This window comes from Amia ocellicauda, chromosome 8 (assembly GCF_036373705.1).
Source record: "Amia ocellicauda isolate fAmiCal2 chromosome 8, fAmiCal2.hap1, whole genome shotgun sequence".
Lineage (NCBI taxonomy): Eukaryota > Metazoa > Chordata > Actinopteri > Amiiformes > Amiidae > Amia > Amia ocellicauda.
This window is the reverse complement of record NC_089857.1, coordinates 30170499-30193308: the sequence shown is the minus strand read 5'-3', so window position 1 is coordinate 30193308 and position 22810 is coordinate 30170499. Positions and strand designations below refer to the sequence as shown.

The 22810-nt window shown below is 38.0% G+C and overlaps 1 protein-coding gene across 1 annotated transcript; it reads left to right on the top strand.

Annotated features, from left to right (window-relative positions):
* The first annotated feature begins 3289 nt into the window (after positions 1-3289).
* On the top strand, positions 3290-22452 carry tek (TEK tyrosine kinase, endothelial). Its single transcript, XM_066710984.1, has 23 exons — positions 3290-3523; positions 11241-11525; positions 12473-12583; positions 12984-13136; positions 13317-13448; positions 13685-13822; positions 13973-14098; positions 14660-14814; positions 15161-15305; positions 15531-15692; positions 16013-16147; positions 16626-16913; positions 17606-17921; positions 18205-18358; positions 18550-18760; positions 19081-19191; positions 19448-19638; positions 19990-20103; positions 20292-20362; positions 20794-20834; positions 20938-21034; positions 21273-21372; positions 21825-22452. The coding sequence occupies exons 1-23, from the start codon at positions 3472-3474 to the stop codon at positions 21897-21899; spliced, it is 3363 nt and encodes a 1120-aa protein (XP_066567081.1). The 5' UTR covers positions 3290-3471; the 3' UTR covers positions 21900-22452.
* Positions 22453-22810: the final 358 nt, after the last annotated feature.

Here is a 22810-nt window from a genome sequence, read left to right as displayed (position 1 = left end):
GGTGAAACTGTGTTTTTAAAGAGTCAATGTATTTAAAATGTCATGCAATTCTCAGCCTTTTATGTGCTGAATGTTAAGAGGGGACTAGAAGACGTTATCATTGGAAAGGCCTTGAGAATCAACAGATACATTTATATCAGAATGATACCCTGTAAGTTTCAGCTTATATAGCTACCGTTGGTTTGTAACTTCATACACAGAGTTGTGAGCTGCTGAACTTCCCTCATGGTTTTCTGTTTAAACCCTGTTTTCTCACACGAGGTAGCCAGCAGTAATTTACGAACAGCAGGGGTTAACTGGAGACAGGAACTTTGCCGCCTGATAACACTATTGTTTTAATGCTATTGGTTTCCGCCAAGCATTATCAGAGTAGTGGGCTTCTGAGTGTTTCTCAGCCCCCCTTCGGCAAAGGGGAAGAGCACCTCCCTCAACCTCCTTGCATGCCTATACATTTCATAGTGGCTTGTCTTGTTGAATTTAGTTTCTTTCCTGATGAAATGCACTATTAACACCACATATTTGTATTTGTATTTGTATCATTTGTCTAAAACCATTGTAAAAAAAAAAAAAAAAAAAGTATGCAAATAGTTTCATTTATTTCCAGTGATAAACAGCAGTTATAAACTGGTGAAACAGCTGTATCCAAGTACACGCCATGCATGAAATATTGAATTCAAAACCACTCCATTAAACAATATTTGGAAGCATAACTTAAAAACAAAGACGTAAAACAAGTGTTTAAGCTGAAATATGGTGACAAGAAATGTCTCCGTAATGAGGTTAGGAGGTTTAATGCTCTCCTGGTGATTCTAATGTGAACTGTGTTTACAGTTTGATTCTGCAGCAGCTGGGATTGACCCTTGGGTAGACCACATGCAGGCAAGTATGCAAGGCCTTAGACGCGACACCTGCATGGGCACGGCCTGCTCACACACCGTAAACGGGCACTGGAGTGTGCTGTGCAGGGCTGTGCGCTTCTGAGGGGCTGACATTGTCTGAATGAAACTATAAACCACTTTCCATTCGGCGCTGATTGAATTAAGCATCCCACAGCACTTCCAGAGAGAAGGCAGCTGACCCCAGAGGCTGTAAAAGCATTACAGCCACAGAAGAGCAGCATTCCTCCGGCTTGTGTCAACAGCGCTCTCTTTCTCCTCTATTTGTTCATTCTTTAGCACGTCCTTTTTTTTTTTTCTTTTTACTCCCTCTTCCTTTTCCCTCACCTCATTTTGTGTCTCTTCCTCTCTATTCCCAACTCCATCCTGTGCAGTCAGAGGCTGGGATCACAAGTCACTTCACTTCGCGGTGTCCCTCAGGGGTCAGTAGGCTCCCACACATTAACGATTCTTTGATTCTTTTTAGGGCCCAGATATCCAAGCATGTAATAGACTACATCAGTCATTTATTTAGTAAGTTTGCAAAAGAGTTTATGACTCCCATTTTCCTCACTTAGATTTTTTTTCTTTATTGTAGTTTGTTTGTTTTGATAGTAGTTTTGGGGAATGGGTATGTGTCAGTGTTTCCACATCGTTTTTTTGCAGAGGAAGGGGAGAAAATACAAAACTTCTCTGCAAACAGAAAGACTATGATCTACCCTGTTCGAAAATCAATGAAGTCTTCCTTTTGTGCAAATCATTCATCCATACAATTATTTGAAAACCTCCATAGTTTAATATAAACCTTCAATACATTTTATCAAAAGAGTTTTACATTGAATTGATTTGCCGTATGTGCATTTTCAAAGAGACAGAAACATGAATTGGAATATTTAGCGATTATTATTATAATTTACTATTATTATTTGCATTATTATAACTTTTTGCCACTCCATTATTTTACCCACTGCACAAATTGTTTCCTGTCCATTGAAATTCAATAACTTAACATTGTTTTTAGGCATAACTTTGCAATTACTTCATGAGTTAAAGGCAGTAAACCCTAAACCAACCTTTAACACACTTTGGTTCCAGTTCGCTGATGTGGGCACCTGTGGCCTGTGCTCAGGGGCCTACAGAGACCTCTGCTCTCCCTGCTCTCACTGAGGGATTGACAAAACGGATACAGTCACTTCTACCACCAGAGCATGGCACTGAGGGATTTCCTGCTCTCTACTCTCTCTATCAAGGGCCATTACCTCATTGGGCAGATCTCAACCCCTCTGCCATATGCCCTCCCAGAGGAAACACACTGCACTGAAAGATGGAGAGTTTAACAGTATACCTTCCCACACAGATGCACACACCCGCATTTGCAAGAAAACCAAATTGCCCAGCCACATTATTACCCTTGTTCTTTTCTAACTGCTTGGCAGGGGGATAAATACTGTGAAATTTCCTTCTTCTTTGTAAGCTGCTTGTATTACTTGCCATTTTAATAAAGGATTAAACTTAAAGAATTTGATTACCTGAGGGAGCATGTCTTGACAGCTTGTTTCTCAAGTCCAAGCCTCCAAGACTCCAACTTTTCGTGCCTATTCACTGAAATTCAGCCACCTGTGGGTTGGAAGGTGGCATCTGTTGTTCTTGCAAACGATTGGTAATATAGTGTATAAAAATGTAACTATAGTATACCAAGCAGTTTTTTCTGCAGTAATGTAAGGAGCATCCAACCATCTATTGCAAACCAGCAGGAAGCATCTAGAAAAGACGTTCCAGATCTGCTTTAATATGACAGCACAATGTCCATCAATTTCCATGGCATTCATTCAGAAAGGTCTCCAACTCCGCTTCCTCCATCCCACATCCTAAATGTAAACACACACAGAGCACTTGCTTGCCTTCCTGTAGCCGTTGTTGGGATAGTGCACATTTCAAAGGAATACAGAGACAGCTTCATCAAAGTTTGCTTACTATAGCAAGTTCCCTTTACTATGACCGATGAGAGCGAGGAGGAAACAGATTCGTCTTTGGCAGCATTGATAAAAAAGAAAGCAAAACAACACTAATAAAAACTGTGTACTTTCTCAACTGTCTCCCACTGTTAATTAACCAAATCAATATAGTCTGTAACATATGCTAATGATAACGGGCAATAAAACAATATGCAGCCCCATGGAAAGGGATTGTAAAGGTGTAAGTCCTGTTCAGAGTTTATTGCCAGGGCCCCAGGGCACCGGCGTCATCTTCAATCAACGTTCTTCTCAGTTTCTAAGATTTCTTTAGCTTACAACTAGGACTTGATGTAGAAGTGTAATTTATGTTAAGCGATTGTTCAGGCCCTGCCTTTCCCATCCTCATATGAAAAGGAAACAGGAAAAAGGAACTCTTAAACTCCCCATGCTTGCACAGCACTGGGGGAGTGGGAGAGAGCCTCGCCACTTTAGACCAGCAAAGATGTTTAGTGACAGGCTTCTCTGACACCCTCCTCAGTTTAACCTCTCGGCGGACACATCCTAGCCCTGCTGCTCACGCTGAGCAAAGATTATGCAGAGTGGACTGGGAACAGCAGCTCAGTTTGAGGAATTTTAAGAAAATGGATTACTTCAGCAATGTTGTCCTTCACTTTGTTTGCTGGTTAATTTCAGGTGAGTTGTCTGACATTTATTCCACCGTGCTACCTAATGCTGTTTTCTGTACTCATGAAATGTCTCCTCTGCACTTGGAGGTACTTCAGTAACTACTCTATGCAGTGATTTCTGTGACACTGCTGTAAACCATCATGGTATTATGTATACAATTGCACATGTCTAAACTAAATGTAGTACTGATCCTTATATGAAAAATAGGAAATTATAGAAGCTTATTTCATACTCTGTAACAGTGTGTGGATTGTATGAAAATGTAAGGAGACAATGTTGTTACAAGTGCTAGGTTAGGAGTATTAATCAGATGGTGTTTAATGCTGTGTCGGCTATTGAGAACACAGGATTAGTAAAATGATTTTGTGGTGCACTAAAAATTAGAGACAGGAAAACCTGGTCTGATTTTCAATGATGTTTCCTAAGTGAAAGTACTTTAAATGCCATTTCATTCAATGCAAACTGTGAGAGTGCAGCTGATATAAATAACAGCAAATAATAGTTATATGTGGTGGCATAACAATGTTGTAATATATACTTTAGATGGCACAGTGATCATGCCATTTTGAAAAACGAATTTGCTTAAACTGGTTCTAGTTTTTTACTCAGCAACATAAAGCAGTCAAAGAAATCTCAGGTTTTTGCATTTATTCTGGAAGAGCTAGATATCCCTGTAATGTAATATTGTGTTAAGACTTTGATATATATCTGCATGGAGATTCAATACATTTTATTTCTGAATCTGGATCTATACCTTGAGTTATGTATCTTTGTATGCACACACCAACTCAGTTAGTATATAAAAATTAAATACTTGCTCTTTATGTTTATACAGAACATAACTAATGTTCTACATTTTAAAAGTGCATTCATATTTCAGATATACATTTTAGTAAGAAGCTAACTTATTTATTTCCCTTATATGGGGCACATTGTCAATGTTTTAAAGTTATTAAAGGGACATAAATGGACTATTGTTTCCCAGTGTATACTATATCTATGTGTGCTTGTACATGCAGGTAATATAATCCTATCTGCAGTTGAATATTTTGACATATTGGCACAAATGGGATGATATTAAACCAGCAGTGTTAACCCTGCACTAATATTAAACCAATTGCTCTACTTCTATCCAATACAAAGTAAGGTTACTCAAATACCAGCAGCTATGAGAACTTATTGATTGTATTGATAAGTACTAGGCAATAATGTACAAAAAAACATGCAGAAGGAGTTGATTGTTTCAATAACTAATGTGAGCAAAATCTAAACAAAACAACTATCATCACAAGTTTAAAGCAGGATCATTTTAATGTGATAATTGCCGGGCAATCCTGAACGTTTCTGTTGATACTTTGTAATCACTGGCAGGTTCATGACTAAGAGAAATAATATGGATACATGTGGATGACATGAAAACATATGTGCTGAATACAGAGTTCATGTTTTAAAATATAAACTTCAATGTGTATAACGTCATTTATAATTCTATCAGAATTACAGATGTTTATGATAAAGTTATTTTCATTTTTTAAGAGGATCATAAAAGTTTATGGTTGCTGTAAAGCATTGGTTTTTCTGACCCAAACCCTTCCGCCCATGACTACATTTACCCTCCAGGAGAAATGATCATGAAGTGTGTTTATTTCTCTCTGGATATTCATACAGGCTACTTATAAATCTTTTGTGTTCAGTAGGCAACATCAATAAGGCACTTGGAGAATGACAGCTATAAAACAAAGTCTATTACATGAGGCAAGCACTACAGAATGGGGTATACAGATGACTCATGTGTCCTTTCTTTGTGGGGAATCATATCTGCAACTTTGCTGCAATGAAGTAATGTAAAACACAAAAAACTTGCAGTAGTCAAAGTAACGTTCAGAACAGGCATTCCATCTGATAAAAGCTAAAGCTGGAACACCCTGCGGCTTCCTCTCTTCCTTCACGGACCCACACCCACCTTCCCTGTACCAGTTAGCTCATACCCCACACCCCTCTTTAATGTCCCCACATGAGCTCAATTCAAACACAAACGAGCCAAACAGCTTTAATCAGGTGGGGTGAAACAAACAATGTAACTGCTGCACCGAGAATCCATTTAAAAATAAGTGTAAAGGCTAAAATGGATCCAGGCACACGCGGGGCCAGAGAACAGCTCTGTTGTTTAATAGTAAGCATAAGGAATATGTTTTGCAGCAGTAGGGTCCCAATCACGAGAAAATGACCTAGTTTATGTCCTTATCTGGGTGTTCTCGATTATCAGAGCAATTGCTGATGTTTCTCGACACAACCTGAAGCACTCCAGAAGACACCACAACACCTGCGTAACTTGTCTTTCAAACGCGGATCTGTCAAGAATGACTCACTCGGCAATCATTTGATACAGGCTGACAGCTCAGCTCATTGGAGAGGAAGCCTGTCTGTAAAGTACAGCTGTTTCAAACCAGATGTAGCTACAGTAGACAGACCCCGGGACAGTGTGTAATGAATTCCAAATCTGAAGACTGCAATAACACATGCAACAGGATACCAGAGGAGATTATTTGCTTTTGGCATGCTTTATTACAATACGTTTATTATTACACTTTGGTACTCACTCATTCTCTTTCTTGTTTTATGGAGAGAGAAATATAATTGTCTGGAATTCTATCCATAAAAAATTATGTTAATATAGTACTGTAAAACAGAATGTATCAGCCTTAAAATAGTACTAGTGTGTCTTAAGCTTTTACGCCTGTTTAAAAAAATCTTAATCATTTTTCAATATCTGATTTCAGTCATTTTATTCCTGAAGGTTGACATTTAAAATATATTAATACTGATCAGATCCTTTCACGACACATTTTTATATAATTGTCTTCGATTTCCTAACAAATATGATATTAAACTAACTGCTGATAAAAAAATATGTAGCATCATGTAAGTTGAAGAGGTAGACACCTGCTCTGTGCTATTCATATAGTTTGTAAAACATTAACCCTGCTCTGTTACCATGAAAAAAGTTACATTGACAGTACCATTGGGTTGGGGTCACAGAGACCCCATGGTACCACAGCAGGGTTAAACAACCTATTACTATGAGTTATTTTGGATATTCTCCAGAGCTGTTAAACTTAGCTTGTGTCTGAGTAAACTGAATATAGTTACTTTAAATTGTGGAAAGATGGGAAACTGGTGTTATAGCAGTAATCTTTCTTCATTACACTTGTGTTGAGTTCCTGCCATCACAGTTTGTGTAGACATCTCAAAATATCAAATCTAAAAAAATAAATGACTTTGGTGCCGGGACGTTCAATTGAATAATACAATGGAAAGTTGTTTTTATTTTGGTTAAACTGCAGACTTTAATTAAGTTAATCCTGTGAAACATATTAGGAAAGGGCAGTGTTCTTTACCATATATCTAACATATGTATCGGGTGAAAGATGAAACGTAATGGAATAAAAGTAAATACCTTCAACGTTTTACAATAACAATCAGCAACAGGATGTTACAAATCTGTCGGCTTTTCAGTGGAGTGGAAGAGATAGCATTAATTTACGTTATGAGGTATGTAGCATAAATCAGGAAACAAATATTTCATCTGAGTTTGGGAGGAGACAGCTAAGACTGAAGTCTGATAAGGGGGACTGAAAAGGCTCAAACAAGTAGTACAATAGCAAGAGAATATGCAACAAAATCAAATCAGTGCTCAATAATCAGGACATCACCAATAATAATAATAATAATAATAATAATAAACAAAAAAACTCCTTCTATTCAGTATACATTGATCAAAAGCACAAGTAAAATTAATATTTACTCAGTTTAAGAGAGTTTCACCAAAATGATGGCTTCCCCCCATACCAAACCAGTTACCACTTACTGACCCATGTTTCACCAACACAATGGAAATACTCCAGTGATTTAGCACTTGCAGCCTCAGATAAGATAATTTTTCATCAGTTATCTTGACAGCTGTATTACTGCTCTTCAGCAGTGAGCTGGATTCCAAGCAGTGCTGAAAAGGAAATTTATGACAATTTAATGTGTGGAAATCAAATAAATTAAGCAATAAAACACCCCTCCAAGTTTGTACTGCTGTTGTACAGTACAAGTCAAGATCTTTCATTTTTAACCCTCCTGACAGTTCATCAGCATTAAAAGGGGAGTATTTCTGTACAAAAAGGAAATACCGTTGAATTTTAAGATTAGCCACGGTCATAATTTAGTTCTTGGCGAAGGGTGTTCCTTAATTCTAAATCTACTGAGATGTTCCCTTGAGTCTTTCCCAGCCAAAGGACTTCAAGTTTCTTCACCCTTGGCAAACCCTTCAAAACTTCTCCATTTGCAGCACATCATTCTGCCTTGTTCCCAACATCAGTGACAAGATACATTAAAAAACACCAACATCAACCTGCAGTTTAAACTAACAAAGACAAATCATTTGTATTTGTATAATCATTTTCTGCACTTATTTCCAAGGTTGTATTTTCTATATGCTCTACACCATCTTCAGAGCCTATGTTTCAGGAGGTTGTACAATAGGATTGGCATTTTTTAAGCCAGTACTTTTTATTAAAAATGTAATTATTATTTTTAAAAAGTATAAACAAAAATAAACCATCCTTTTCTTCTGCCTTTTTCCACTTCCCAAGCATGGGAAAGTGTTTATGTAATGGCATGCTGGCATAATCATCTTTCTTCATCCCATCTTTCTTGACTCTCCCTGCTGCCTTTCTTGTGACAGTTGTTCAATCTCAGGTCAGAACCGATTTCTCTACATGTAAGTGTTTTTTAACATGTAAAAGTTTGTTCTTGGTTTTACTGAACACTAGAGACCAACTAAAAGTGTAACACTTGGATCCTTCCACACATAACATTCATTTTAAGCAGCTGAAAACCTTTTGAAGAGATTAAGGAAATGTCGTGGAGAGACAAATCTTTTAATAGCTCCCAGACTAGACTATGCCTAATCAGTTTATCAATTGTTTATTCTGCTGGCCTTTTGTACATTTCCTCTTGGAAGGATTGCACTTTTTATAAAATGCCTTTCTACCTTGTGTTCAATGTAACAACCGCAGTTGTTACTAATTTGGATTTCTTGTAAGGCCTATACTGAGATCCAATACCTGGGATTATAAAAGCCACAGTAATTTGTATCTGATATTATTATGTTGTTGTGTTTTTCAGTAACTGAAGGTTAGAAAAAAACATACAGAACAAATAACTAACTTTTTAATTATTATTCTATTCTTATTTTTTTAGGTCAAGTTAATATATGCCATGTTAATTTAAAAATCAATGAGAAAACTGACACATTGAGTAAATGTGAAAAATAAAGTTCCTTCATTTTATTGCTATTTATCCTTTAATGATTATTAGTACTTTTACAGAATTAACCTGTCAAGGTAGATTTATGATTTATGATCATGCAGAATGATCACATTGTATTAATTTGTAAAACAAATATATTTTTTTAAATAAAAAAATAAGTTAGGAAATGTGAATGATTTAAAAATAATTAACTAAAGCATCACTTCAATGAAGATTACTATTAGAAAGAAAATTGAAAGATTTGCTCATGCCATGTCCTGTTTTGCTTTATTAGTACTAATAGTAAACTTCAATTTAGAGCTGCAAAATCATCTTCATCTTCAGTTTGATATTTAGAATTTTTCACATGATATATATATATTATATATTATATATATATATGATTCAAAAGCACAAAAGAATGTGTTTCGATATACAGATGTTAGCTGAAAGTTATACACATATTTTACAAGAAATTCTTAATTAATTTACAAGGCAAAACTTTGATACTCAGAGATCTTATGCTATTGACGATGACAGCAGCTTTTCTGATATTTTTTGGGGTGAGCATTTTAGTTATCCATGTTTTACATCCACCTTAATAACAAGACTAACATGCGAGTGTGTTTTACAAGCTGGGGACATGTGGAACCGATCAGAGAATAAGCACTCTGGTGAGGTCACTGTTGTGCAATAAGGAGCACTGACCTCCATGCAGCAAACCTATGGAGACAAAACTGTTGACTCCCCACCATGCCATCTATCATTTCCATCAGACTGACAAGTGCACACATGGCATTTACGAAATGAAAATCCACACTGGAGTTTACAAAACCTGCAGTTTAGTGTTTTTTTCACCCATCAGTCACTTGTCCTTTCCAGATTCTCTTCAAAATCCCACCAAAAGCAAAGGAAGATGGCTGTCCTGATGTTAAGAACAAAACCAAAACCATTTTAAACTAGGACCACATTTCTGTTGGCACTTCTCCTGAACTACCCCAGTATAACAATTTCACATTATATTTTGTACCATGCTGTAATTCAGATGACCTAAATATTAAGTATATATCACATAATATACTCATGGCTCTTTTGTCAAATGTTTTTTGTGAATACGTAATTCATGAATTACAAATGCTAAAAGATTATTTTGATTCAAGGTATACTACACTTATGTGATGAGGCTCATAGTGTCGGAGCTTGTTGCAGTGAGCTAAGCCTGACATGGCTGTTTGAATCTGAGTCAGGCACTCTGGCTGCACACGCCATACCTGTAACATAATATGCAGTTAATCACTAAATTTGCAGTTAACTCATCCAGTTAATCAGCAAATCAGACCAATTAAGTAACTTGAAGTTGGATTCCAACAAAAGACCCTCCAGGATTTGAGTAGTGGTAGGAAATCAATTGTATTCATGCAGTGAATCCTGCTGTGCCTATATGTTTATTACCACAAAGCTAAGGTTTCACTGATCATATCTCTTCCCCGTTCATCCTGTATCCATTATAGCCCGTAGCTTTATCAGGACCATATCATTTTGATAGCATTCTTTAATGCTTGGGCTACACTATCAAGAATGCGTCTCACATGCAAACTAAAATAAATAATGAAAATCACTCGGTAATGACATCATAAGAGCTCCTGCCAGAAGAAGTTAAACATTCCATCTTCAAGCTGAGGGGCTCATAAAAATACATTTTGACTGTTTATGAATCAGTCTGCAATTATTGCTCTACAACACACGCCTGTGCACAGTGGGACTTAGAGGCCTCTACAGCTACACATCCATGCAATGACCACTAGGGCTTTGGTGTGATTTCTAAATGAAAATACAGCACACACATAAAAATGCAAACTAAGTTCAGTTTGATAATTCTATAAAGTTCTGACAAGCTGTTTAAAACTGCTGTCACTCAATATTTATTCCCAAAATATTTGTTTCTTGTGAATTTGTTTTACCCTCAAATATTTGTTTTTGCAGTATTCCAACTCTAAATGAAACACACATGTATGCATTACTTTCCACATATTTTAGATACCAGGTTTTAACATTTTAGGGTTTCACAATAAATGAAATAAGCATCTCTAGGGCTTCCATTCATGACCTATTGGCAGTCAAGTAAATCCAGGCTTTAGCTTGAGAAACCCCTGTATTTCAGCTTTTTGTTCAGCTGTGTGATGTTCTTAACTGGACAGATTTACCCTTGTTCTAAGTCAAATCACGTTTGAATGTAGTGTCAAAGCATTAGAAAATAACTAAAGTCAAGCAAGTAATCAATCAACAGCCAGAATTAAATAAAAACCTATACAACTTTTAACACCTTGTCATGGCCAACCCTGAATGAAAACTGTAAAAGTGAAACAAAGGTGCAAACGTCTAGATCCTAATGTGACTTCACAGGTCTTGCATTGTGTCATTGCAGGTGAAGCCCTTGCGATGGTGGACTTCACGATAATAAACCCCGATCCCATTGTGGCCAACAGAAGTTCCTCACTGCTCTGTGTCAACAGTGAATGGGGGGGAAATGAAATCCCCAGGTTTGGCAGAGATTTCCCCGACCAGCAGATCAACATGTACGTCATGCGAGACACAGACTACCAGCTGGCCACAAAGATGACTTGGAAAGTGCAGAACACTTCTACCCTTGGGGTCTTTTACTGTGGCCACTCTGTCAATAAAGTATACACAGTCCAGATGCTTCATGAATGTAAGCAATCTTATTGATATGCTGTCCTGTATCAAATCATTTTTATTTCTGCTATGGTGTGTACGGTCTATGTTTTCATTTATTTTCTTCTGTAGAAGTTTCATTTCTAAATGAAACCAGATTTTAAAGGCCTGATTAGTATCTTGCAAAATTATTCCTCTGACTAAGGGGAGGGTGCTGCCTATTGGACTGAATGAACCCATGATGGTTCATTATGTAAAACCTTTAACATCTTGTTAAATGTACCACCCCTATCTTAAACAGTGTACATTAAACACCCAAAGATAAAAATAAATAAAATGAAAAACAACAGTGCCTGATAAATTGTATTACCTAATCAGGAGACAGCTTGTACCTTAAATTTGAATGCAAGTTTAACTTATAGATATATGAAAATAATAAGAAATTAAAACAATACTTTTAAATATAAGTCTTTATTTGTATTTAGTTATGTATTGCTGCACAGAGAAATTAATTAACAATCCTCAATTTGGCAGTAACCTTTTAGATAAAAATGAATGCCTTTTTGTTTTAGATAATTTTTTTCTTGCTTTACACTTTAGGCTTCAATAAATCTCCTCGCTTATTTTTGGATGCATCAACCTGGTCCAGACATGAAGTCATTTTGGTTTGAGAGAAGTTTATTTTAAGCTGGGGGAAGGTTCCCCCTAGTAAATAAATAAATACTATGACACTGAGGTTGAATGGGAAAACAGACCTTCAGTCTGAGTTGGTTTCCTGTAAATAACATTCGCTTTCAAATGCCTTCCTCTTGAGATTAGAGTGAAGACTTCAGGTGACTTGTGATCTTGAGTGCCTTGTGATCTCCATTAAATATATGCAAACACATGTCCTGGTGCAACACTGAGGTGAAGAGAGCTCAGGATGCTTTCAAAGGCTTGGTGTTGTTCTTTTGGGAGTTACATTTTTTTTGTTTTGTTTTCCAGCTCCCTTTGTCTCGGCATCTTTAACCATCACAGCCAGTAAGGCTGACAACATCACTATATCGTTCATCTGCAGAAAAGCTCATGCAGAAGATGCCCTCATCTATAAAAATGGTAAATGATGTTCACACACAGTTGATAAAACTCAAAAACACAAAGTTTGTGGTTTTTGTTGTTATGCTCCTCTTGTTCACCATCCATTATATCTCCTAGATCTGTTACATCTAATATGCAGTTCCTTGTCATGTTAGTTTGCATAATGTACAAGCTGCGTTTTTGCTTGTTTGCATTTGTGAAATGAGATGTGTGGGTACAGGGCACACTTCCTAAAGAAAGGGAATTTGTTCTCTGTACTTCCAAACACATAAAGCCATGCAACAGGGACCAGATGGAATGGGAGCCAACAATGAATGATTTTGAATTTTGGAGTATGAAGAATGAGAATGTAATGTTAGTTAAGATGTCTACAGTTTACTACGGTTTTGAACATTAACTCTTTTCTTGTGTTTCTCAGCTTCCTTTCTTCACTCGGTGCCCAAAGATGAGGTTCCCAGTACACTAAACTATTCCATCAGCAATGTGCAGGAACAGGACTCTGGGATCTACACAGCTAAATTCATGGCTGGGGAAATCTCTACCTCAGCAATCACCAGGCTGATAGTAAGAAGTTAGTGCTTCTAAAGTCTTTCTCTTTTATCCAAGTATGTTTTTTTCAGTGAGACTCTCTCTTTGTTGTTTCTGCTTTGATAACAGTGTGTGCATTGTGGACTAACTGTCCCTACCAGATTGCCGTCTCCATAAACGAATCCATTTCCTAACTATGTTTTTTTCTGTGATTCTGTCCAAGAATGTGTTGCCCAGAAGTGGGGGCCTGACTGCAGCGGAAATTGTCCGGTGTGTCAGAACAGAGGCGTGTGTCACGACAAGACAGGAGAATGCATCTGTCCTCCAGGATTCATGGGCGAGACGTGTGAGATAGGTAAAAGCCTTGAATTTGGAAACATGTGAATGTGTTTGTGATTTGCTCGGTTAAGGCTAGGGTTAAGATAAAAGTAAGAGTTAGAGTCTCAAACTAAATTCTGGAGGATTTACAGGGAAAGAGTTGAAGCCTGGGGTAAGAGTTCCAAGAAAGGTACAAGGGGTTTGTTCTGGTTTATTCTGTACCAAGTGAGAGATGTGTATGAGTGTGTTAAACTAAATCAATTTGTCCTGCAGCTTGTGGCGGGGGCAGATTTGGAAGAACCTGTAAAGAAAAATGCATAGAAGGCACCTGCAAATCCCTAGTTTTCTGCCTGCGAGATCCTTACGGCTGCTCCTGTGCCACGGGATGGACTGGATTTCACTGCAATGAGAGTGAGACATTTATTTTCTGAAGACACAGATGTGTGAATGGTGACATTTACAGCATGCTTTTCCAACATGGGCCAAATAGTAACTCCATTGTCTTTACATGTTATGAATTCCTTAACTGACCTACCTTGTTTTATGTGTCTGTGATTCTAGGCTGCCCCTCTGGTTACTATGGTGCCGACTGCAAATTGAGATGCCAGTGTGGTAACCATGGCTTTTGTGACCGCTTCCGTGGCTGCCAGTGCGGGAACAAGCATCACCCTCTCTGTGAGAAAGAAGGTAAAAGCAGGTAACTCTGTACTAACAGGCCCAGTAGACCAGTATCACTACATAAAACACCAAATTAGTCTACAGACTCAGGCTGTGCATCTCAGTTACTCCACAGACCTGAATTCTAGCCTGCCCTGTCTGTGTCCTCTCAATAACAACGTACTAACAGAATTATATTTATAACTGTAAGTCATCTTGTAAAAGTGTCATTAAGCCAGCAATGTGGGGGTCGTTCATTAACAAACACCCTACATACAGTTGTGATTTGTCCTTTCTTTAATAAATCAAGGCCTTCCTTGGAATAAGAAAAGATTAGGCTATCACCTGTACTTCTCTGTGATCTCATTCATTGCTTGGTGTGTAATACAGTGCACATACAGTAATAAATATTGTCAACTCACTTCCTCAATGTCATCTTTGAATAAACGAATGTTAAGTCTCCTTGATATACACTCTCCATTGTTTGATTTTTAACAGGACCATCGGTAGCCATGCTTTTGTTCTTCTTTAGAATTTAAAATCTGGAAATGATATGGTATGAGATCTAATAATTTGTCTCTCTTATCACAGGGATTCTAGAAAAAGCTCCAAAGGTGATCAACAGTATAGAAGAAGTCGAGCTGAATGCTGGGATCTCCTACACTATGAGCTGCGCCGTGACTGGCTACCCTCTTCCGCTGCACGGAGAGATTCTTCTTATCAAACCAGACACAACCATCCTACATGTGGGTTCCTTTCTTTCATTGTAGGACATCCACAGTGATGTTTGTTTCGTGGTCAGAGAGAAATACTTGACAGTGTACATCACTGATTAAGAAGACATCATTTTCAAAAATGTTTCACTCACCATCAACCAGGTTTTTAGTTGTCAACACATTTTGTATGTATTGTTGTGTACTCCAATGTAATAAGTGTATGTGTGCTTGTTTGCCTTGATGACATACAGGGTGTGCAGAGATCTTGATACTCCAGTAGTTCCCTTTGCTTTTTCAAATGTTTTGTTATATTGGATTTTTTTTCAATAAGTAATGCATTTGTAAAGACATTGATGATCGTTTCTTTTGATTACAGCCAATCGATACTAAAATCTCAAACCAGCAGTCAACTTCCCAGTTCAAGGTTGAAAAGATAACAGTGCGGGATGAAGGGCGTTGGATGTGCCATGTAGAAACAGCATCTGGAAAAGAAGAAAAAATATTTACAGTCAATGTGAAAGGTAAGGCAATGTGAGGAGAAACTTCAGCCATCATCTTAAACTGACAAGAGATCACAGAAAATACAGCTTAATCAAAATCAGTTGGCAGCCCCTAATATGCATTGTATCCAGTGAGGAGGAATAGGGGGTGGCCACTTTCTCGGCTGATGGTGACAGGCAGTGGGTGGAGGTGCTGATGATTTTATATTTGTGTAAAATAATGATTGATATGTATTTGTCTTGTAGTGCCCCCTAAGCCCCAGTTCCCGCCCATGTTAAAAAGCAGTGGGCCGTATCACCTGTCTGTTGAAGTTAACAAGGAGCCCTTCATTGGCGATGGACCAATAATGACAACAATCCTTTTGTACAAGCAAGCGAATACATCCGTACCATGGCAGGACATTGTGGGTATGAAAAATTGTGGTTCTACATTTCCAGATCTGGTCATGCTTTGTACATTACCCGTTTTAAAATGGTTGTCCTTTCAGTTCTTGCTCCTGTTTTTTTCTTATTGGTCCCAGCTACAATCATCTCCTTACTACTACAATCTATAGACGTAGACTAGCCTTAATTGATTTTTAACCCATTATTATTATTATGACAAATACTTAAAGCTAGTGCCAAAGGTGTACAGTTGTAACTGTTCCAATTATGCTCTCCACCTTTATGAATATTAAAAAAGTTACAAAGTTACATACATACCTTTTATGTCATACTTACTCTCTCAGTGACAGGGCCATGGGTGAATCTGAAGCATCTGTTCCCGATGACAGAGTACAACATATGTGTGATTCTGAGTCGCCCTGGTAAGGGGGGCAAAGGATTCCCTGGTCCGGAGGCCAGCTTCTCCACGCTCATGCTGGGTAAAGACAGCACAGATTATCGCACTGTATAAATTTAGACCCTTTGCAAACATAATCAGTTTGTGTACAAAAGCCTTTTAAGTCGGCGAGTAAATTAATGCAAACAGACATGTTACCAAGATGAAACGCCATTATTAAAATATAATCTAATTTTACTATATAAAACTATAACTGATTGGCAAAACAAGGATGTGAAATGCTTACCAATTCAATGTGGCAAATATCTTCTGGATGGTAAATTTGTGCAAGTGTTTTCCCTTCTCATATACTCTTTTTGATAAAGGAAAGGCCCAAATTACCTCTTATGTTGGTTTGTTTTCATACATAGATTGAAATGCCTATGACATCCACACAATTTACAAAAAAATACTTACTCTCATATTATCTTAATTGTAAACCATTCCAAAATAAAATCACAGACCCAAAGACTTTAAAAGTACCTGCTCTTTTGAATGAAAATGTCCCTCTTTCTGATCAGACCTCCCACCCCCATTAGGAGTTAAACTAGTGCCAACCAGCAAGACCACCATGAACTTCTCCTGGGAGACAGCATTCGAGTCCCCGAAAGAAGAGCACGCCTACGAGGTGGAGTGCACGCAGACATCCCGCGGAGGTGAACCCATCGTGATCGAGGTCCCAGAGAACTCCTCGTCCTGTGAGATTTTGAACCTGAAGCCCAAGCAGAACTACCAGTGTAGAGTACGTCTGAAGTGCTCCTCTGTGAGCCAGTGGAGCCAATACGTGTCAGCATGGACTCACAGCAATGGTAAGACCCTGATGGATGTGTGGACATGACCTGAGCAACAAACCAATTAATCTTCATTTATCTTTGAAACAATACATTATATGTCGTTTGACACAGATGATCAGGCGACATACACCTAGTGTCTAGTACACTGGTTCATGTCATGCCTACTCTTCTTTTCTCACAGCCAATACTAATACTAATTCTCTTTAATGAGGCTTTTATATGATTACAGACAATCACGAATATATGCTAAGACATACCTATTTTTTATGTTTTGTGTGTGATTCATGTACATTCCTACCTTGACCTATAACTTGTAACTTTAATCTTTATCAACAATATTGAGAACTCCCTCTTTAGGCATTGTCTGTCAGTCATGTTGGTTGTGGCTGCATTCAGTGGAAACACAAGGTGGTTACATTAAACCAGTAAACTATAAACCAGTGGTTTTCAAACCGGTCCTGGAGTACCCCCTGCCCTGCTGGTTTTTGTTCCAACTGAGGTCTTAATTGATTAATTGACCCCTTAATTGAGCTGACAAAGCAATATAACATTCAAATAAGTAATTAACAAAAACCAGCAGGGCAGGGGGTACTGTAGGACCGGTTTGAAAACCCCTGCTATAAACCAATGAATGCATTAACAATTTGATGAATAAGTGTTTTTTCACCCTAAAGCTCAGAATGAATTGTCCATATCTGCTTTGGTAGTAATCCCACCTGCTCCTTTTGACATCAAGACCTGCAACATCAGTGACTCCTCAGCCGTCATCTCCTGGGAGGTGGAGAAAGGCAACTCCATCTTCACCGTCATCATCCGCTACAAGGAGAGCAGCACAGAAGGCTACAGCCAGCAGATAGAGATCAACGTGCTGGAGCACACCACCTCCCAGTGTGAGCTCCGGGGTCTGAAGCCAGACACATCCTACCTGGTGGAGATCTGGGCAAAGAACAACATTGGAGAAAGCAGCAACAACCCCAGGTTACTCTTAAAAACTGGGAAACAGCAGGAGAGTAAGTTGCCTTCAGGAGAATTTTAAAAAGCATTTGCCTTGTAGCCTGTGAAGATTAATGACAAATTAACCAGAAAGATAAAGGTTGTCAGCCATAGAAATAGATGCTATTTAAACTTTGCCACATAGCGAATGAAATTGTCCAGTTCTGATGATGGAGTTCATAGTACATTTTGTGAATTCAAAAGAGAACAGGAACACTCACTTCTTCACACCACTTTAGTTCCCAACACACTTACGGTTTCACATGATTTAAAATTTAAAGTTGTTTTGTGTTTTTCTCCCCCTTGGTTTGTACGGTTTGGGAAGTGAAGGCAACATGCTGCTCATTGCCATCCTGGGGTCGGCAGGGATGACCTGCTTAACCATCCTGCTGGCTTTCTTCATCGTGCTGCAGCTCAAGAGAGCCACATTCCAGCGCAGAATGGTCCAGGCCTTCCAGAATGTTGTGGTATGTCTTTATTAGGGTATAGCTCCCCTGTTACCTGGACACTTTTACACATCAAAAGCTCACAGGACATCAGACTTCAGTTAATCTAGCTACATATTGCAAAGCAGTTGTCTCCCTGAGTGTAGGCTAAACTTTGAATTAGGTATGAATTTTGTACTGCTAATGTCGTTTTTTTCTGTGCCATTTTTCAGAGGGAAGAGCCCGTGGTTCAGTTCAGCTCTGGGACTCTCAACATGAACAAGAAAGCAAAGAATCACACAGATCCTATTGTCTACCCTGCCCTGGAGTGGAACGACATCAAATTCCAGGATGTCATAGGGGAGGGGAATTTTGGCCAGGTCTTGAAGGCACGAATCAAAAAGGATGGATTGAGAATGGATGCTGCCATCAAACGCATGAAAGGTATGGACTGATTAAGCTTGTAAATATTTTAACCTATTCCAACACTTGCAGTCTCCTCAACCAGATGACAAATTCAATGACGAGGCAATATTTAGGATGTAAGACAATGGATTCTGATGGACTTGTATGAACAACAAAGATTTGCTTATCCTTCCACATTATGCAGCATTTTTTTAATTTGGTCTGTTAAAAAAATATTTTTTGTAATTACTTATAAATGATCTATATAATTATTCTCCTCCAGCATCTTATGTTCCCACAGACTGATAAAGTATGAAGATTGCATCATGATGTCATATTGTTTTTTACATCCTCCTCAGAATATGCATCTAAAGATGATCACAGGGATTTTGCTGGGGAATTGGAAGTGCTGTGTAAGCTCGGACATCACCCCAACATCATCAATTTACTGGGTGCCTGCGAACATAGAGGTATAATCAGTGTTTTGTCTTCAAAAATCAAGCTTTATACCTTTACCAGTGTGATACTACCAAAGCCCTGCTGGTGCCAGAATACGAGCACAGAAGTGGCCTCACAAGAGTTTGTGTTCAAATAAACGATTCATTAATACTTAATACTTGTGCAGGGTGTCTTATAGGCTACTTAAGCAAACCAGCAGCACAATAAAATGGACAGAAATCTAAATATTGTATTTAATCAAAGGGTATATGTCAATTTTGTTTTTAGGGTACTTGTACCTGGCGATTGAATACGCCCCTCACGGTAACCTCCTGGATTTCCTGCGGAAGAGCAGAGTCCTGGAGACCGACCCTGCTTTTGCCATTGCGAACAGCACAGCCTCCACCCTCACCTCCCAGCAGCTCCTGCACTTTGCGGCCGATGTGGCCAGGGGCATGGACTATCTCAGCCAGAAACAAGTCAGTGCACTTTGTTCTCTGTGGAAAGAAGGATAAGGGTGTCTGCCAATAAATAAATAATAATAATAATAATAATACAACCAGTGGACCTCACAGGACATGAGCTAATCAGATTTCTTCTCTCACTCACTCACCCCCACAAACACTAATGATGAAATACAACTTATATACAATTTCAAATGGCATAGCTGTGATGGTGATGTAATATAGGTACACATTTTCTTCAGGATGTTGGTGAACTGGTGTCTATTCAGTGTGTCAATGTAACCACAGTGAAGCAATCTCATGCATCTTAGATAGGTGGTTGATTGAATCATTGCAATCAACATTTGGTTCTTTCTGTTCACTTAGTTTATCCACAGAGACTTAGCTGCAAGGAACATATTGGTGGGGGAGAACTTTGTGGCAAAGATTGCAGACTTTGGGCTCTCCAGAGGACAGGAGGTTTACGTCAAGAAGACAATGGTGAGGAAGTTTCTGTTGATTTGATTGAAAATCTTATTTCACCTACCCACAAAATAATTCAATTAGAATGGTAATGGTTAACATATATTTGTGATTACTGCAACAGTAGAAGGTCATTGAGAGATATCTTTGCTTAATACAAGTGTACATTAGGTGGACTCTTCTGTATGATTTTTGTCCTTTGACAGGGAAGACTACCAGTTCGATGGATGGCCATTGAGTCATTGAATTACAGCGTTTACACCACGAACAGCGACGTGTGAGTAACCACATTTCTGTATAATCATCCCCCTAAAGTACAGAAGCACAGATCCAAAACCTGAAATCACCTCATTTATATTTCTCTTTTCTTTTTTTATGAGAGATGTGGAAAAATGTGGTAGATACATACATACGAGTCACTGGTTCCCTTGATAACTGAATGGAAATTAAGTAAAACAAATGTGTAAATTATAGGGCAATCAATTGCAATTTAAATAATCTAAGTTCTTTTCATTGTAATGTTTTTAAATAGTAACACTTTCTTTGCCATTGTTTCATGAGTTATAGCAAAGAAGGGTTCATATCACAATCATATGGGTTATAAATTGCTGTCAGACTTAACTTTTAAGATATGTCTTTTAAATGTATCGATTCAAAGAGGAGTATAGAAGCCCTCTGTCATTAATGCACTTTTCTTTTAATTTACAGATGGTCTTATGGGGTGCTGCTGTGGGAGATTGTGAGCCTAGGTCTGTATTAGCCAACATGACCCAAATTTAACATCTACTTGTCCCAACCTGTCCCAGTGCCTGATCATTTATTTTCCTGTCTTTAACATGTCTGTGACTATAGGTGGCACACCATACTGTGGGATGACCTGTGCCGAACTCTATGAGAAGCTTCCACAGAAATACAGACTGGAGAAACCTCTGAACTGTGACGATGAGGTGTAAGTTCACCAGAGAATGTAGCAATTAATTACTCTTTTGAACGTCCCACTGTATTTTAGAATGAGGACGGCTGAATCATTTGTCGAGTCGTTCCCTCTTGATTCTCTGCTTCGCCCCCCAAATCACATTCAAGACATGATGAGCTTGGTCAGGTTCCAATGATTTGCTACAGGTTTGAATTTGAACTCTTTTTCCTTCGCATCCTCAACTAACCAAATGTTCCCCTTTTCTGCCAAGGTATGACCTGATGAGACAGTGTTGGCGGGAAAAACCATATGAAAGACCATCATTTGCACAGATTTTGGTGTCACTAAACAGGATGCTCGAAGAAAGAAAGGTAAAATAGATTAACAATTAAATAATTTATCTTTAGCGTTGTTATAAATGTAATTTTATGAACAGTCATCAAAATAAAGCTTGTAGATCGTAGACCTGCACATCATCTTTAAATGTATCCTCTATAAAGAAAAAACTCTATGCGTGTAAATCTCTGCTAGCTTTCACCAGAAAACTATTAACAGTGCAGTAAACAAACCATAAAAGTATAATTAACAAGTAATTAACAAGTAACAAGTAAACAGATGCCAAAAACTGTATTTATTTGGACATATCTATTGTTCATATTTCTGGTGCTTATGGTTCACTTGGGCAACCTAAACAATATTCTTACCAAATATTTTTTTTTCAAAGCTTTCACCATTCAAGTCTAAATTTAAAATAATGGGGATCACATCTGGAGCCAAAAGCTGGGATACCTAATGATTTTTTTTTTTTTTCAATTATTTCTAGACATATGTCAACACCACTCTGTATGAGAAGTTCACCTACGCAGGCATTGACTGTTCAGCAGAAGAAGCGGGATAGAAGCAGAAGGAAATGGAAGTCCTGTCTGTACCACTGTCATACCTGTAACATACCATGTCCAGCCTTAAGAAATCCTGGGATTAGTGGAGTAGTGTTTTGCACACATTGTGTTGATACTCCAGTTTGTATGTTTGTATCTGGGAAGCATTCATCTTTACAATGTGTGCAAAAGACTGGAGTTAAAAATAAGAGGGGAAAATTATCTCTTAGACAATGAAAGCAGACCCTAATTTTGTCAGGATTCAAATAAAAGAATATTTAAAAAAAAAAAATGTAAGATTGTATTGCTCCTGAAGAATTAACATGAAAGAATTTTCTCCCAAAACCTATGGGGCAGTGGGTCAAACATTTACTACATCAGCCTTTAGTATGTACAATGAAAAGAGCTATTAAGTATTCTACAAACCTTTTCTTATAAGATATTGTAGAAATATGTACACTTAAAAAAAGACACGACTTTCATATTTTAATGAAAAACAACTTTGTAATTTTTTAAAAATATTTGTACTTGTATATAAATGCTTCCAATTAAAAACATACATTTCAATCATAATGCTTTTGACGTGTTTTTGTGTGTTTAAAGTAGGCTTCGTTCAAAAACATGATCACCACTATGAAGAGCAGGATCTCAGGTGTCCACTTTTCCATAATTACCATTGGCAAGCCTCCGTGACCCTCACCAGGACAAGGGTGTGAGAAATGAACGAGCACAAGCCAGTCCTTGTGCATCAGCGTTACACTGCAGGATAGTGTTGGCTGCAGTTGTCATCATCTGTTTTACAAAAGATGGATTTAGTGGAAAGCAGAATAACAATTTACATGCAATCACCAATAAGAGTACAGCACTATTCAGCATATACTGTCAGCAAACTTTGTGAGCAATGTAGACCAGTGATCCCCTACCCTGATCC

Excerpts from the sequence above, each read along its gene's own strand:
- tek (XM_066710984.1), top strand. The coding sequence starts at position 3,472 with ATGGATTACTTCAGCAATGTTGTCCTTCACTTTGTTTGCTGGTTAATT. Across the intron at positions 16,148-16,625 it reads CTTCTCCACGCTCATGCTGG|ACCTCCCACCCCCATTAGGA; the intron begins GTAAAGACAGCA and ends CTTTCTGATCAG. Across the intron at positions 19,192-19,447 it reads GGGTGCCTGCGAACATAGAG|GGTACTTGTACCTGGCGATT; the intron begins GTATAATCAGTG and ends TTTTGTTTTTAG.